This window comes from Ambystoma mexicanum, chromosome 12 (genome assembly GCF_040938575.1).
Source record: "Ambystoma mexicanum isolate Mex_15411 chromosome 12, UKY_AmexF1_1, whole genome shotgun sequence".
Lineage (NCBI taxonomy): Eukaryota > Metazoa > Chordata > Amphibia > Caudata > Ambystomatidae > Ambystoma > Ambystoma mexicanum.
This window is the reverse complement of record NC_090936.1, coordinates 1230869007-1230884287: the sequence shown is the minus strand read 5'-3', so window position 1 is coordinate 1230884287 and position 15281 is coordinate 1230869007. Positions and strand designations below refer to the sequence as shown.

General features: G+C 44.7%; 1 protein-coding gene across 4 annotated transcripts in view; it reads right to left on the bottom strand.

The window, feature by feature from the left end:
- Positions 1-314: 314 nt before the first annotated feature.
- Positions 315-15281, bottom strand: part of NFYB (nuclear transcription factor Y subunit beta) — a 139351-nt gene continuing 124384 nt past the window's right edge. For all 4 annotated transcript variants that reach the window (XM_069629913.1, XM_069629910.1, XM_069629911.1 and 1 more), the window contains 2 exons: positions 13166-13242; positions 315-1374 (listed from right to left, as the gene is read on the bottom strand). In XM_069629913.1, the coding sequence (XP_069486014.1) occupies positions 1342-1374; positions 13166-13242 (110 nt within the window). In that variant the 3' untranslated portion in view covers positions 315-1341. The remainder of the gene's footprint in view (positions 1375-13165; positions 13243-15281) is intronic.

Below are 15281 nucleotides of genomic sequence, written 5' to 3'. Positions count from 1 at the left end.
TCCATCTACCCATAAGTAAATGTTTACATTTCAGGGATTTAAATCTTATTTCAATACAGATTATAATTTGCTATTGATTCATTTGTGTGAAACAGGTTCATTTTTTTTTTTTTAAAAAGGTACTATTGTTGTACAGTAAGGACATGTACACAAGGAAAAATGATACACATTGCCTTCAGTTTAAAAATGTTTGCTTTGAAACTCGGCAGTGAAATATTTTATTGCAGGTTTGCCACAGTTGGTGTATCCGCAAATCAAAACTGAAAATCCTCACAATGAAGAGCTTAGTTATCAAGTTACACACAACACCATGATATAGATAAAGTTTATTGCAGACACAGAGTCCACATCTTCCAATGACATCATTGCTGGTCAAAGCGGAGCACAGTGCATAAATACATCTCAACAATCCCAGTTTAGAACTGGGCAACATTTAACCAGAACGTCGAGTCAATTTCCTTCTCGACTATAAAATGCTCTTAAACATCAAAAGACGAGGGTGTAATTATTCACATACAAAAGAAATTACTTTCAAAAACAATCTCCATTTGAACTGTACCAACTTTTAGCCAATGTTCACAAAATTATTAAATCTATGTACAATTGGAAAAAAAATGAGCTCTTGAAAGGTCTGCACATTAGTCTGTTTTTTCCAAGTTCAATGGTGTAAACTCACCAAGTAGACTTGGGTGCTACTAAAGACCACAGTGAGCCGTTTAGGTTGACTATAGCACATGTGAAAATATGCATCCTTGAAGCTTACTTGTAATATACAATAATTGTTATGAGTGTTACGAAAACAAACTTGAAAAATTGTAGTTTTTTAAATAAATATGCAAACAACTAAAACTATGAACAAATTCCCCATGCTAGACAGACATTCCATTTGCTAAACTAGTCCCATTGTTATAACAAAGGGAACTTGCATTCAAACAAGAAATGCAGTCCCTGTTTTTATTTTATATTAAAAGGGAAAGCGTCACAAATTATCTGCTTTATTTCAATTACAAAAAGATACATGATCGAATATGAAAATAAGAAACTGTCTCCAAATCTCAGACAGTAATAAATTCACAATTTACAATGCATACAGGAGTCCGAGTCAGCAACTCTTGTACAAAAAAAATAAATTCATTGAACTAATATTAAAATCCAATTTTTAAAATCAATGCAAAACAGATTTTTCCAAGATGGAATTAATTCTTCAATAAGTCGAGCCTCTTAAAGCTACATTACAACTTTCAATGTCCAAAAAACAATCTCCTCAAATTGATCGCAAATCGCAGTCTCTGTTCCACAATGCTTTTCTGAATGTTTGCAGAAACAGAACATTTCTTCAAATCAGGAGAACTGAATTTGTTGAACACCAGAAATCTATGAAAAGAAAATGAACATTGCATACATTCATTATGGAGAGCACTAAATGAAATTATATTTAGCAGCATTTTAGCTTTCTTTCTGAAAAATCACAAATCCAGTTTACATTTTAATTAAATAAAGAAAGTTACTTGTAATCCAACCTCAAAATGTAAACTTTTCACTAGCTGTTGGCTAGACTAAATAGACAGTCATCGAGAAATAAATGGTGTGCTTTCTGCGTGTAGATATAAAGGTGGCAAGGGACTATGCCTGGCTTGAAGATTGCAACTTGAACATGTCCCCCTGTTTTCACCTTCATGAGTATCTTCATTAATATTCATAAACTGCTAAATAGTCTAGCAAGCTTATCCTTGTCCCTGGGGGAAGGAGGGAAAGATAGGAAAACATTCTTCCAAAAATAGTTTAGATGGTACTTCCTAGCAAACATGTGAGTGGATGTCCATATTGCTGCTTTGCAGATCTCGGCCATAGGGAGATTTTCTGAGAAGTGCAGCTGTAGGTGCTGGATCCTGTGCTCGGACAGTTTTGCTTACCTTCCGATAGGCTATAATTCAAAAGACCACCCACCTGACAGACTGTGTGGACAGGCCATAGTTAATAAACTCTTAATATTTGGTTTTTTAAGGCAAGATTGTATGTAGCAACCCTGTGGGAGACCACACCAGCCTGGCCCTCTTGGCAATAGGTAACACAACCTTTGGTATAGGCCTTTACTACAAAAGTTGGTAGAGTGACTGAGCAGCCATGCTTATCTCAAGAGGGGTCAATGTGAGCTGTAGGGTTGTAACAGATTCACATTGACCGGTATTCAAATAACACTTATACTCAAGGTTTCCTGATTAATTATTTATTCATATAACAGTCAGTTTTAAAATAAGCTTTCTTTAGAAGGGAGCAATATGTAACACGTAAATATACTTCAACAATACCCTCATTCAGTTCAGTTAAGTAAGTAGATACTTTTTGGGATGGCACAAAGACACTTCCTACACCCTCAGGTGACATCAATTTCTAGGACACTGTGGACATTGAAGTTGTGGCAAAAAGAAAAAGGTTAGGAAAGGAAACAATGGTTAACAAGTTTCTCAAACAGGTAAGCACTTTAGGATCCCCCAATGCAATATGGATTAACCCTTTCCCAGCTATACAAAAAGGTATGTATGACTTGAGGGATAGTTATACACAGTCAGAGGGTAAGAATAGTCTTCCGGGAGCCAGGACAGCCAATGTTAATTGAGCAAAGTCTAGGGGAGTTGGGGCACTTCTTGAAGATAGTCAAAAGTCTTGCACAATGTCAAAGAGAGTTTTGTTGTAAAAAGAAATCATTGTTGGGCCACAAGCTGTGAGGCTTGTGAAGGAGCAGAGATGCAAGCAACAAAGGGCAGTCAATGCAAGTCTCAACTGAGAGCAAGCAAGCTACACGCACAAGAGATAAGTACCCCTCAGTTCACAGTACCTTAAGTCTGAAGAAATAGTTCCAGCTGGCTTCTGTTGCTGGGCCACAGTTGTGGTGGACAAGAGAGAGGACATCTGGGGACTCCTGCACTACAGTTTGAAGGTCAGCGGCAGCAATGGGTACATTTCGGATCAGCGGCACTTCGCGGTTTCAGCTTCTCGCAAATAGCACCACCATGATTCTCGGACACCCTGTGGACTTTCCTTGCTTCTGGGGTCCAGCACTCTGTTGAGGTGGCGCAGCCTTGGCTAGTCCTGCTTCGAGGGAGTCTGGAATATCTTCCTGGAGCTCGGGTCTGCTTAAAAATGATGCACTCTAGTTTGGTGTTCCTGTCCCCTGGCACTCGCTTCCTGCAGGAGCAAGGGTAGTACAGCCAGCAGATAGAGGGGTTCCAGTCGAGTTTGTCTTGGGGTCGATTGGTCCCACCAACCCAAGGGGAGAAGTCGTCCTTTCCAGGCTTCACTAGTCGATGTTGAAATTGGAGCTTCAGCACTGCAGCAGGGCTTCCCTGGGCAAACCAACCGTCCAGGAGGTGCAGGAAACTTCTCTTCCAAGTTTTCTTTGGTTCCTTCGTCCATTGGTCGACTATGCCTTCCTTGCAAAAGACCTCGCCTTCTATGCAATTCGCTACCATACATTCACAGCGCAGCTGTCACTCACACCGCAGGGTGGCTGTCCTCCCCATTAACTGTAGTCAGGGTAACATAACAATGTTACAGGAGAAAGTAGACACAGGGGCTACTAAGCAACCCCCCAGAATTCTACATAAGACGGTTTGTGCTGTGTCTACAAAGGGAAAAAGGCAAGTAAAGTGAATTTCAATTGACTACTCTTGGAAACAGTTTATTCAAGAGAAGGTATTTAAACCTTAAGAGAAATCCAAAGGAATTCTCTGTGACACTGCACTGGAGGTGCTGTGTGTCACAATACAAAGTGATGCCTATGGAGTTTAACAGACTCCAAAAACCAAAAGAAAAACAGAGTCCAAATCAGATAAAAATACATGAGAGCATGAGAAAACGGTCTCACTCACTACGGGAGAAAAAAAACAAAGTTCTAAAGTCCAGCAAAAGAGCTGGGGGTCTCTAAGGCCGAGGGGAATATAGCACAGAATTGAGAATTCATCCAAACACTATCCTTTCAGGACAGCCAACCAATCAGGACTGGTTTCGTTCAGGCACTCCTAGAGACAAAGGTCAGGATTTTCGGGACCCTCCCTCACATCCTGTCCTTTCAGACACACTGGAGCCAGGGGCAGGCTTAAAGGATGAAGCCTGCCAAAGGCAAAGCACACACAGGGCTCAAATCTGTCTCAACACACAGAGTAAAAGCCAGGAAAGACATCACAGATAATGGCGAAAAAAGAAAACTGGGGCCATTTTGACAAAACGGACACCCATGGGTGGCTGTACTGCAGCTGAGGTTTCAGTCTGCGGTAGAAAAGCACAATGGTAGTAAAAGTAGTGAGGGGAACAAAAAATGTCACATGAGAAAGTAGGATACGAGGCTACTGTCATGGCCACAGGACAAGGACCATAAGCTCCACTACACAAATTCCCTGCAGTCGAATTTACGCTCTAACGGAGTAAGAAAACCAGCATCTGAAATCTTACTTGGATCAGTGCCTAGCTAACAGCTTTATTCGCCCATCTAAGTCCCCTGCCTCCTCGGCCCTCTTTTTCGTACCAAAGAAAGAGGGCGACTTAAGAACTTGTATAGATTATAGAGCACTGAACCAAATCACGGTAAAGAACAGATACCCCTTGCCACTATCCCTGAGCTTCTAGATCAGGCGAAGAATGCTCAAATTTACACAAAACTGGACCTACGAGGTGCCCATCACCTTAAGAGTTAAAAAGGGAGTCGCGTGGAAGACGGCATTCCGAACCAAATATGGGCTTTGACTATCAGGTCATGCCTTTTGGATTATGTAACGCCCCGGCGGCATTCCAATTCTTTATGAAGGATGTACTTAATCGTTTGCGCACTCGTCTACATAGACATCCTTATTTACTTAACGTCCAAGGAGGATCATGTCGGCCATGTAAGAGCAGTCTTGGAAAAGCTTTGACAGCATCGTCTGTTTGCCAAATTAGAGAAGTGTTTCTTCCATGTTACAGAAGTTTTTTTTGGGCTTCATGCTCACACCACGAGTAGGTCACATGGACACAGGCAAGGTGGATGCTTTCCTTCAATGACCATCACCAACATCCACAAAAGGAGTACAGAGTGTACTCGGATTTGCTAATTTTTATTGTCGGTTTATTCCAAGATTTACACAAATAGTTCATCCAATTACCTCCTTACTGAGAAAAAAATAAGAAATGCTCCTGGTCCCCTGAAGCAGAAAACGCCTTCTAGGAGCTGAAACTTGCTTTCACCCCAGCACCAGTTCTTCAACACCCTCGACCGGACCTGCCTTATCTGGTCGAAACAGACACCTCCAATGTAGCCATGGGAGCAGTATTATAGCAAAGGACCCGGACACGGGGCAATTACATCCCATAGCATTTTGGTCCTGTATGTTTTCTGCGCATGAATTGAACTATGCAATCACTGACCAGGAACTGCTAGCGATCAAAGGAGCCTTCAAAACATGTAGACACTATCTTCTCGGAGCGAGACACACTAACGGTTATCACAGATCACCGTAATCTACAATACTTGAAAACTGCCGGGGCCCAATCCTCACGCCAGCTTCGCTGGACTCTCTTCTTCGCAGAATACTATTTTGTCATTACTTACAGACCAGGAGTGTGCAATGGTAAAGCTGATGCTCTGTTACGCATGGGTGAGGACAAATACGTTTTTACCACATCCAAGCCTGTGGTCATTCCCGAAGAGTGGATCCAAAACCAAATCGCTGCAACCGCCTGTTTGGATGACTTGAAAACCGATCTCGGATGAACCAAACAGCACAGCAGGAATGGCTAGCCAGAGGAGACCGATACACCATCGAAAATGATCTACCCCATTTTCAAGGGAGACTATATATTCAGGACAAGAAATTGCAAGACCAGATAATCGCAAACTACCATGAATCATTAGTGGAAGGACACCCAGGGATTGCCAAGACTCGAGCTAAAATCCAAAAGGCCTATTGGTGGCCAACCTGGAGAAAAGACATTGCCCAATTCATTGCAACCTATGGTGTCTGCATGCAACACAAATCTCAGAAGTTAAGTTGGCAGGGTTACTACGTCCCTTGACTGTACCACCAGCACCATGGTATACGCTGTCGATGGACTTTATCACCGATCTTCCTCCCTTCAACAGCTTTAACACGATCCTGGTCATTGTAGACTTATTTTCGAAGATGGCCCATTTTATTCCATTGAAGGTACTTCCCACTGCCTCCGCCCTTGCCACTGTGTTTTTGGAGCAAATCGTCAAGTTACACGGTTTCCCGTCAGTATTGATCTCAGAACACAATTCGTCCCAGCACTCCGGTTATCCACGAGTCATCATCCCCAAACCGATGGCCAAACCCAACGAACCAACCAGACCTTGGAGCAATACCTGAGGTGTATGTTACAACAAACTGAGGAATCCTGGAAAAACATCCTCTGGTTGACCGAATTCGCCTACAATAATTCCATCCACACTAGCACAGGACAGACCCCATTCTACACCATGCATGGTCGGCATCCTAGAACGTCTACTTTTGATTCACTTAACGAATTGGAAATGCCAGCAGTTACAACCTTTCACAAGACTATCACTCAAACCATTAAAGAAGAGGCCGATAACCTGACCAGAGCCAAAGAACAGAAAAAACGTGCAGGCCGACACCGAAGAGAGGCTCCGCATTATCAAGTCGGGGATACAGTTTGGTTGGCGTCCAAGAACATTCCCTTTTAAGGACCATGAGCCTTCCGTCCCAGGAATTTGGGTGCAAAGCGTGGGCGTGCGCGTAGTACCACTTTGTCCTTATGAATGGTTACAAATGGCTCCTGAAAGGAGTGAACCTGCAGTTCAACTCTCCTGATAGAGGTAATAGCCACTAGGAAGGCAGTCTTATAGGGGAGAGCGTTAAGACTACCCCGATACATTGGCTCAAAAGGAGGTCCCATTAGTCTTTTAAGGACGACATTCAAGTCCCATTCGGGAGTTGGGTTAGAAATAGGATGGTGAGGTCTTTTTACCCCTTCCATAAATGCTTTAATTACTGGAATTTTCCACCAGGAACCCTTGCTCTGAAATGTGGTGTACACAGAGGGCCGTAAGGTGGACCTGGTGGATGTTCCTAGTATTGCACCAGATGACAAAATGTTTCCATTTATTGGAGTACCAATGTCTGATGTTAGGCTTTCGGGCTTCTCTAAGAATGTCCATACATCTTTCAGGTAGTTGGAGATGCAAAGCGGAGTGTTTGGATGCACGAGTGTAGTCTTTTTTCTTTGTCTTGTGACAGCATGATGTATGGGCAAGACAGTTTCCTGGGTGTGGGGACTGACATTCTCATGCAATGAGAACCATTGCTGTCGAGCCTACATCGGTGCCACCAGGATCAACGTGACTTGTTCCTGGTGCATCTTGTGAACTATCCTGTTGAGTAGGGGAATCAGAGGAACACATAGGCAAATCTCCCGGAACAATGCTATCCAGAGACCACTCTCTTTGGACGGTTTCTGAGTGTACTTGGAGGCGTAATCTGGACATTGGCCGAACTCGAGAGTTTGCGAACAAGTCCATGTCTGGATGGCCCTATTCTACAAAGACGTTTTGTAGACTATATTCTTGCAAGCACCACTCGTGTTCTACAGGTAAGTGCAAGTCTCTGCTGTTAGGGGAGTTTTCCTGAGTGCCACTTGGAGGCAAGACGTTAGTAAGCTATCCCAGTGGTTTGTAGATGCCCCAACTCTTAGGGCCTGATTCACAGAGTGTTTTTCAATGGGATTGCAACATTTTAAAACGCTTCTGTGAATCAGGCCCTTAGTATCAGTCTGTACTACTCAGAGAACTTGGTAGAGTGGCAGAGCAGTCAGGCTCATAGTAATGCACATCAAAAGAAACACTTGCACATACATGTATATTAAAATATAGATTAGTTATATTTACACAAGCATCCCTGTTGAATACTTACCACAATAAACCAACACCATAGGTATATTTTACAATACTTTTTCAAAAGGCCACTTCTTAGTTGGTAGTCGCTGAATGCCCACAATTGTTACAGGAGTTTGACAGGTCTACCATACTATTAGTAATTACGCACACCCACAAAGTGATGCGGTAATTGCATTTAGTGAGCATACACATATAAGATAGTGATTATAGATGGTAAAGAAAACAGTTGGTTGGTGTTATACTAGCAGAGTTTCAAATTCTAGGGGCAGATTCCCTGCACAGCAGGTCTTTAAAACGCAACCCTAGCTAAAAGGGAGTTCGGAGAAGCTATAAGTCTTGAAAAGCAGCAGAAGTCAAAGGTTCCTGTGGATACTTTCTAGTCTCTGGGAAAGAAGATACAAGAACACTTAACCAACGTTGAAGATCCTGTTAAAGAGGGGGTTGCCCTGAACACCTCTACGCGCACTCCAATGCTCTGGAGTGACGTTCTGGAATAAGGTAAGCAATAACCGTTTCCCGACAATACCTTAGGTTTGAAGAAAACATTTGTGGTTGATGCCCCGCGATGTTGCAGCTCTTGGCCAGACCTCCGGATTCCTTGGATGACGATGAAAAACAGGACAGTGGACAGGATCTCTCAGCAGCAGTCTTGAGGGAGGACCTTTGGAATGGCTTTCATTGACTTCTTTAGTCACTCTGCGGTTTTGGTGCCTTTTCGGCAGCACCAACTAAGGACGGGATTCGCCCCGGTCAATCTTCTTCAGATCCTGCAGTCCCACACTCTGATGAGGGGGGGGGGGTCTGTTCGAGTTGCATTGGGTCTCTGGAGTGGGCTCAGCAAAGACTTGGATGGATTCAGCCTTTCCACAACAATGCACTCTAAATGGGCAGCAGGTCTCTTGGTATTGGGGTTCCTCAGCTCTGGAAACACACAGGACCTCGGGAGATGGCTCAAATCAAAGTTTGTCTTGGGACTAGTTATTGCCACCAGTCAAAGGGAAGGAGTCATGACAGCAGTGGTCGCTGCTTCACAGTGTTGAAAAGGGTCTGAAAGCGTTTCTAGTCACCTTCGGTTACTTCAGTTTCCAGTGGTCAACTTGCTTTTCACTCCAGGAGCATCACCTTTTATACAGTTCCAGCACTCACTCCTCTGCAATCTTCCTCAGCAGTTTACAGAAGGAGTGTTTGGCTGTCCAATCAGGACAGCCAGACCCCCCCCAGTGGGAGCTGGTCCCATCCAGGCACTCTGGCAGACAAAGCACAGAGGGGTGTAAAACTCCTCCCACTTCCTGCCTGCCCAGACACACTGGATCCTAGGTGGGGACACCCAAGGGTTCCCACCAAGGCAAAACACACACAGGCTTCCCCCTCTCAGAATGGTAGAAGGGCTAACAAAGAACAACCACGCTAATAATGGTGACAAAATAAGGGAGACACCAAGTTCATACTTGGGTGCCCATATTGTGCACTACCAGGGCTATGGACATGGCCTGCATTAGAAAAGCCACACAATAGTTGGTAGAACACGTCCACTGCCACCAGCCATAACTAGGAGATTGTCTATGTGACTAAAACTCACAGGAGCAGAGAGAAGGAGGATACAAGGTATCCCTTTGGCACTCCACATGCATTTTTGGAGAGATACGAAGAACTGTACTTACTCTAGGATAAAGGAAAGAATCTCAAAGGAGGACCCTAAGGTTCTCCAGCGACACTGCCCATAAGGAGCTGTGTGCTGCCATAGTCAAATATCCTTTGACCATCACTGCAGAGATTGAACGAGGGCTGTTGAGACAACCACAAGATTGTCCCACTGACCAATTGCCTGACACCATTGGCTCGAGAGCCACTCCTGCATAGGGCACATGCGCAGACGGGCGTGTAGAACCAGGAAGATGCAGGATGCCATCATCCCCAGCAGCCGCATGGCTTTCCGTACAGTTAATCAATGACTGGCTACATACGGAGGGATCTGGAACATGGTTTTAACCCTCTCATTGGAGAGGAAGACAAGTCAGTCTTCTGTTCTAATTAGTGCTCCTAGAAATTGTTTGACTTGACTGGGGACCAGACTTTACTTTCTCGTTCATTGAGAAACCCAGGTTGAAAAGATCTACAGTCTTTTGGGTGTTCTCTAGCCACACCAGTTATTAGCCAGTCATCGAGATAAGGGTACACTAGGATGGGCTGCTTGCGTAGGTGAGCTGCTGCCACTGCTAGTACCTTTGTAAACACCCCTGGAGCTGAGGCAATGTCAAAAGGGGAGTACTTGAATTGATAGCGATTGTTCTCTTTCTGGAACCCAAGGTACTTTCCGTGCTCTGGCAACATTGAAATATGAAAGTATGCACCTTTCATGCCTAATGTGGCCATGTGGTCACCCTGCCGCAGCATTACTTCCAGAAGAGTTGGCATCCAGAACTTTTGTGGTTTGACATACTTGTTTGTAGGACACAGATCCAAAAAAAAGGGCGCATGGTTAGATCTTTTTTGGTTACAAGGAAGAATATTGAATAAATACCCTTGTTTACCTGAAGATCTGGGATGACCTCAATCGCTCCCTTCTGCAGCAGGATCTAGACCTTTTGTAGCGTAATGTGTAGATGTTCCAGTGACAGCCGTCTGCTCTTTGGCGGGTGGTATTGGGGTGGTTGCAGATATTCTATGCAATAGCCACCGCTGACTGTTGAAGACCCACTGACCCGAGGTGATGCCCTCCTATTCGTGGGTGAAAGATGTTGATCGTTCCCCCTACTGGGGAAACATGGGAGGGGACCTGCACCACCAAGTCATTTGCTGGCTGGGGTTGGGGAGCCTCTGGCTGCAGAGTTCCTTCCCCTACCGTTGCCACGCCGAAACCCCTGCTGTTGAGGGGTTTGGAAGTGCCCTGTCCAGAATACCAAGGAGACCCTCCTGTTCCGTAGGTACCTTGAAAGGAGACGGGAAAAGGATTACCTGTGAAAGTAACGTCAGTTGTTAAAGACTTGGCATTGAACCAAGGGCATGGCTGAGATCTGGTTCAGCGACTTCAGCGTTTCGTGTTCTCTTTGCAGCTGAGGGCCTCATCTACAGCTTTCCCGAAAAGGACAGTCTTACACAGTTTTAGCAATAAGAGAAACCTGCGTTTCGGGGTTGAAGCCAGACTTCTGCTTCAATAGGGTCCCTTCCGCTAGTACCTGCCCTGTCTCAGTTGCATCAAAGGTTTTTAAAATGTTCTGCGTCACCCAATTCCTTTCACTCACCACCGCCAGAAGCTATGATTGAGTAGGCTCTGGAACGTTTTGCTGGCCGTCTTGCACCAGTCCCCACTATACATCGTAATAGCTTGCCAGGCGTGTGATGTTATTAGCTATACGAATGCTGAAAGCGGCTGAGGTGCAAATACGTTTTCCAAGAGCATAAAGCTTTTTGCAGTCTTTGTCGGGAGGGGACTCGGACAAGGATAGTGGAACTCCATCATGTTTTCTGGTGGTTGTCACAACCAGGGAGTCGGGAATATCATGTCCTCCGATATATAAAGGATCTGAGGGCACCGGATGTAAACATTTTTCAACTCTCAAGTTGACGGCCTAAGGGAGTGAGGGTGTAAGAAAGGAAGGGCAAAGCGTTAACTGAGTTTAGAAGAGGGATGACCTGACTGACGGGGATTTTCTCTTCGAGGATATCCTCAACAAAATCTGAGTCAGGTACTGCCTCCTATGTCACGATCTTAAATGGTCAGCAGCCTTTCTGAGGAGGATGTTGAACAACATTTGATCATCAATTGCCAAAGCCTCCTGGGGTTGAGAGATGGTAGGAAGATATTGTCCGGGTCAGGCTCATGGGCAGGGGTCAAGGTATCAGGATCTTGAGAAATCTGGTCTTGTTGGACTATCAGTATCCGGGACATACTAGATGTCATCATCAGGGTCCTCTTGGTCATTTTGGAAGATGTCCACAGGAGTCTCAGGTAGATGCTGTCTAGGTGGAGATGAAAATGTAACCAAGAAAGTGGTGCCTTGGGGACTCGGAAGGCCTAGGACATTCATCCATAGGCCGAGGTCTTTTCAGAATATCATCGAATGTATCAGAAAAGTGGATAAACTCAGACATTTTTTCCAGGCAGGCTTCACATCTTGCCCTGGTCCATACATCAGTGGGAGGGAAAGAAGGAGCGACTGGAGCAAGGTCCTGCTGCAGGGCCTGAGGAGGATAGGCTGGAGAATACCCTCCAGGTAAAGCAGAGGCCTTCTTGAGGCCAGCACTATGAGAATGGAACTTGGAAAGCTTCTCCCTAAGCTTTGGAAGCGTCTTTAGCGAGAGAGGCAGGTGTGCTGATGTTTTATGGGAGGCGCTAGGTGGGACCTTGACGCCTGACAGATTTTGGGTACACTTTATGTCGCATTAGGAATAGTGATAGTCACACCCACGTTGACGTCCCTTTTCAATCTTCGAAAGACAGATGCAATATTCCACAAGAGATGTCTGACTATATGCACAGCATGTGGTTCTAAGCAGATCCACAAGCATCAGAAATGTATACACACACATAATGCAATGTACACTTACTCATGTAAATGCAGAGCCCACAACTGCAATCAGTTGTTTCAGGAAAGATTCACATTTCTACTCACTTAGCTCGCTCTTCACCTTTTAGTGCGGCACCCCTACAAAAGGTGGCAGACTCCCACAAACTAATTTGGTTCTCAGGTCAGCAGTCATTAATTCAATGGCAAAGTCAAACACAATGTTCCCAACAAAGAAAGATAATACGGCAAAGGTAGGCAACTTGGGATTCCTAGAATCAGCATGGGCCCACAAGTATTCATTTATTTGAAGCAAGTCCCCATGCTCAGTGGCACCATAAACACAGCACTTCATAGCCGATCATCCTGCTATGGCAGCGCAGAAAAGAGGTCAAGTGGTCTTCAGTTTAATGGCCTACATTTTTCCCCCACGTTTCTACCAGATTAGTGGATAAAATAAATATGAATGACCCAGAGATTCTGGGCCATGCCTACAGAATACGAGAGCTGTGTAGCTGCCTTTTGCAAACCAGCCGTTTGACCGTATGATGCTCCCATCAGCATGAATTTGTCCTGTGCACTGGTGTACAAGGTGCAATACATTCACAACTAACTGAATACACACAGGTTAGTCACAAAGTAGCACCATAGGGATACTTCAACATTGAACATTTTAAAACAACGATGCCAATGCTATAATATGCATGGAATTACAGAAAAGCTAGATAACCAAGTAGGTGACAACAAGAGCTACCTGTTGATAGGACGTTGTATAGACCATCACATTCTGCTGTCCATCTGTTGTTATTAAACCTGCTGGTAACTGGTTAGCTGAAAGAAAAGATTGAAATCATTCTAGAAACACTAGTTCAAAGTAGTAACATAATATCCAATTTCATAAGGCCACATGACAACTCCATGTAGCCCATCAGTTGAAACTCCCAGGGATTACCAGACAATAACCAGGTTTATGCCTGGACCTTCTGCAATGAACGGCTATGCCCCATGTAAGGGACTTCTTCCTACAGTGCTCTGGCTAGAGATGTAAAACCATCTAACCGAATGGCAAGACAAGGTTTCAAAAAAGGTTTCAAAAAGAAAAAACAAGCTTTCTAAAGGGTAACTATGTTGGAGCAGTCAGGCATCACTCACGTGAGGTGGTCGGCTGGTAGTTGGGGGTGCAGTTATTCCTCATACTCATCACCATAGAATACGCCACACTGGTATACTAACAATATACACTATTATAGAAATACACAGATTAACTGTAAGGTAAATAAGTACTTACTGTTCTTATACATGCACTGTGTTCCACCATGCGTTGAACAAAGGGCTATAGGCAGTCCCTTCCCAAGTTAAGGGGTTACTGCTACCTGGTAGTAAGCGATAAAGCTAATGGGCGCTGAGTAAGAAGGAACCCTAGACAAGAGTAACATGCATGTACTCAGTCACTGTTCATGTGTTGGCACTTAAACCACTTCTCCAACCATGCCCAGAGGGCCACTAAAAACCCAAAACAGGCTTAGGGCTAACGCTTGCATACTAGTGTAGTCTAATTACAGCCCTTAAAAAGAATGGATACAAGGTAACCAGAGAGAGAAATAGTACAATTCTATGGCAGGAGTCGGGTGCAGTGATTTAATGCAATTACATGTGTAGCAAATACTAGGCACAAACTACAATTCTAGTCTTTTGTAGACTACGCCTTGGACCCAGGAAAAACATCAATATTCAGGTAAGCACCTTTAAAAGTCACTTGAGTGGAGTTCTCCGAGTTGGTACCCATGGGAATTAACAGTACAAATCCAATATGCAGAGCAGCGGGTATGGGATAAAGTAAGTGTATTCTGTCCCACAGGTGCGGGCAAGGAAGCACCCGACTCAAAAGGAGTCCCCCTCGAAGAGTTACATAGCTAGGTACAAAACCAAGCCAGCGAAGAAGGGAAGACGGCAGAGCAGCATTCGTGCCAATGGAAGTCAATGGAGGCCTGCAACACCACCACTACAGGGCCTAGTTCTCACGGTGCTCGAGTCGGAGAACCTGGCTCAGGAACAGCAAAACAAACCACTGAGTGTAAAGCTCATTTTACAGGAACTGTGAACCAAGGGATGTTCACCCCAGACCAGCAATGACCCCCAATAATAAACTGGTCTTTCCAAGGTGACCTCTCCTGCCCCTTCACCCCCCAAGAGCAGAAGCAACAATTAAGGCCCAAGGAAGGCATAGGAACCAACAGAAAATTGTCCCATTGTTGGGGCAAAAATGGAGGCGACCCAAGATGGCTCTGATGAAGAGCAGAGGTGGGGTTCCACCACCCTTCTGGAAGATCGAGACTTTTTACTGCGAGGCACTATGCCCACAAGGGTAACAAGAGAACACTGTAGTAAAACGTCCTAAAAACTGTCCCAGTACATACATACAGCACAGCCAGTGGGGGTGACTGGGAGGATGTGCAGCAGCTCAGTAGGGATGTCCAGGAACCAAAAGGTGAAACTGGAGCAAGAGATGGGAAAGGATCCAGAGCTCAGCCAATGTGGACAGACCTGGTGCTAAAGGTTAACGGCCCACCTTCCTGGCAAATAGTCCAACATTTCAGGTGATAAACCAGCAGAACCGAGGAATGCACAGTATCTCCTTCTAGATTTACACATTCACACATGGGCTGGTGTAAACCAGCCCTCCAATCTCACACCAGGCATACACACAGGTTTTGACAACCAACCAAACGCTCCAGTCCACCCATACAGTTTGTGCAATGGGCTGTCGGAGGCAGAGGACCAGTCTAAACCAGTTCCAACCACAATAGACAGTGCAGGGCTGGGCTCAGTGCATTAGTACAACAATAGATACATTTGGCAACTAATGCAGT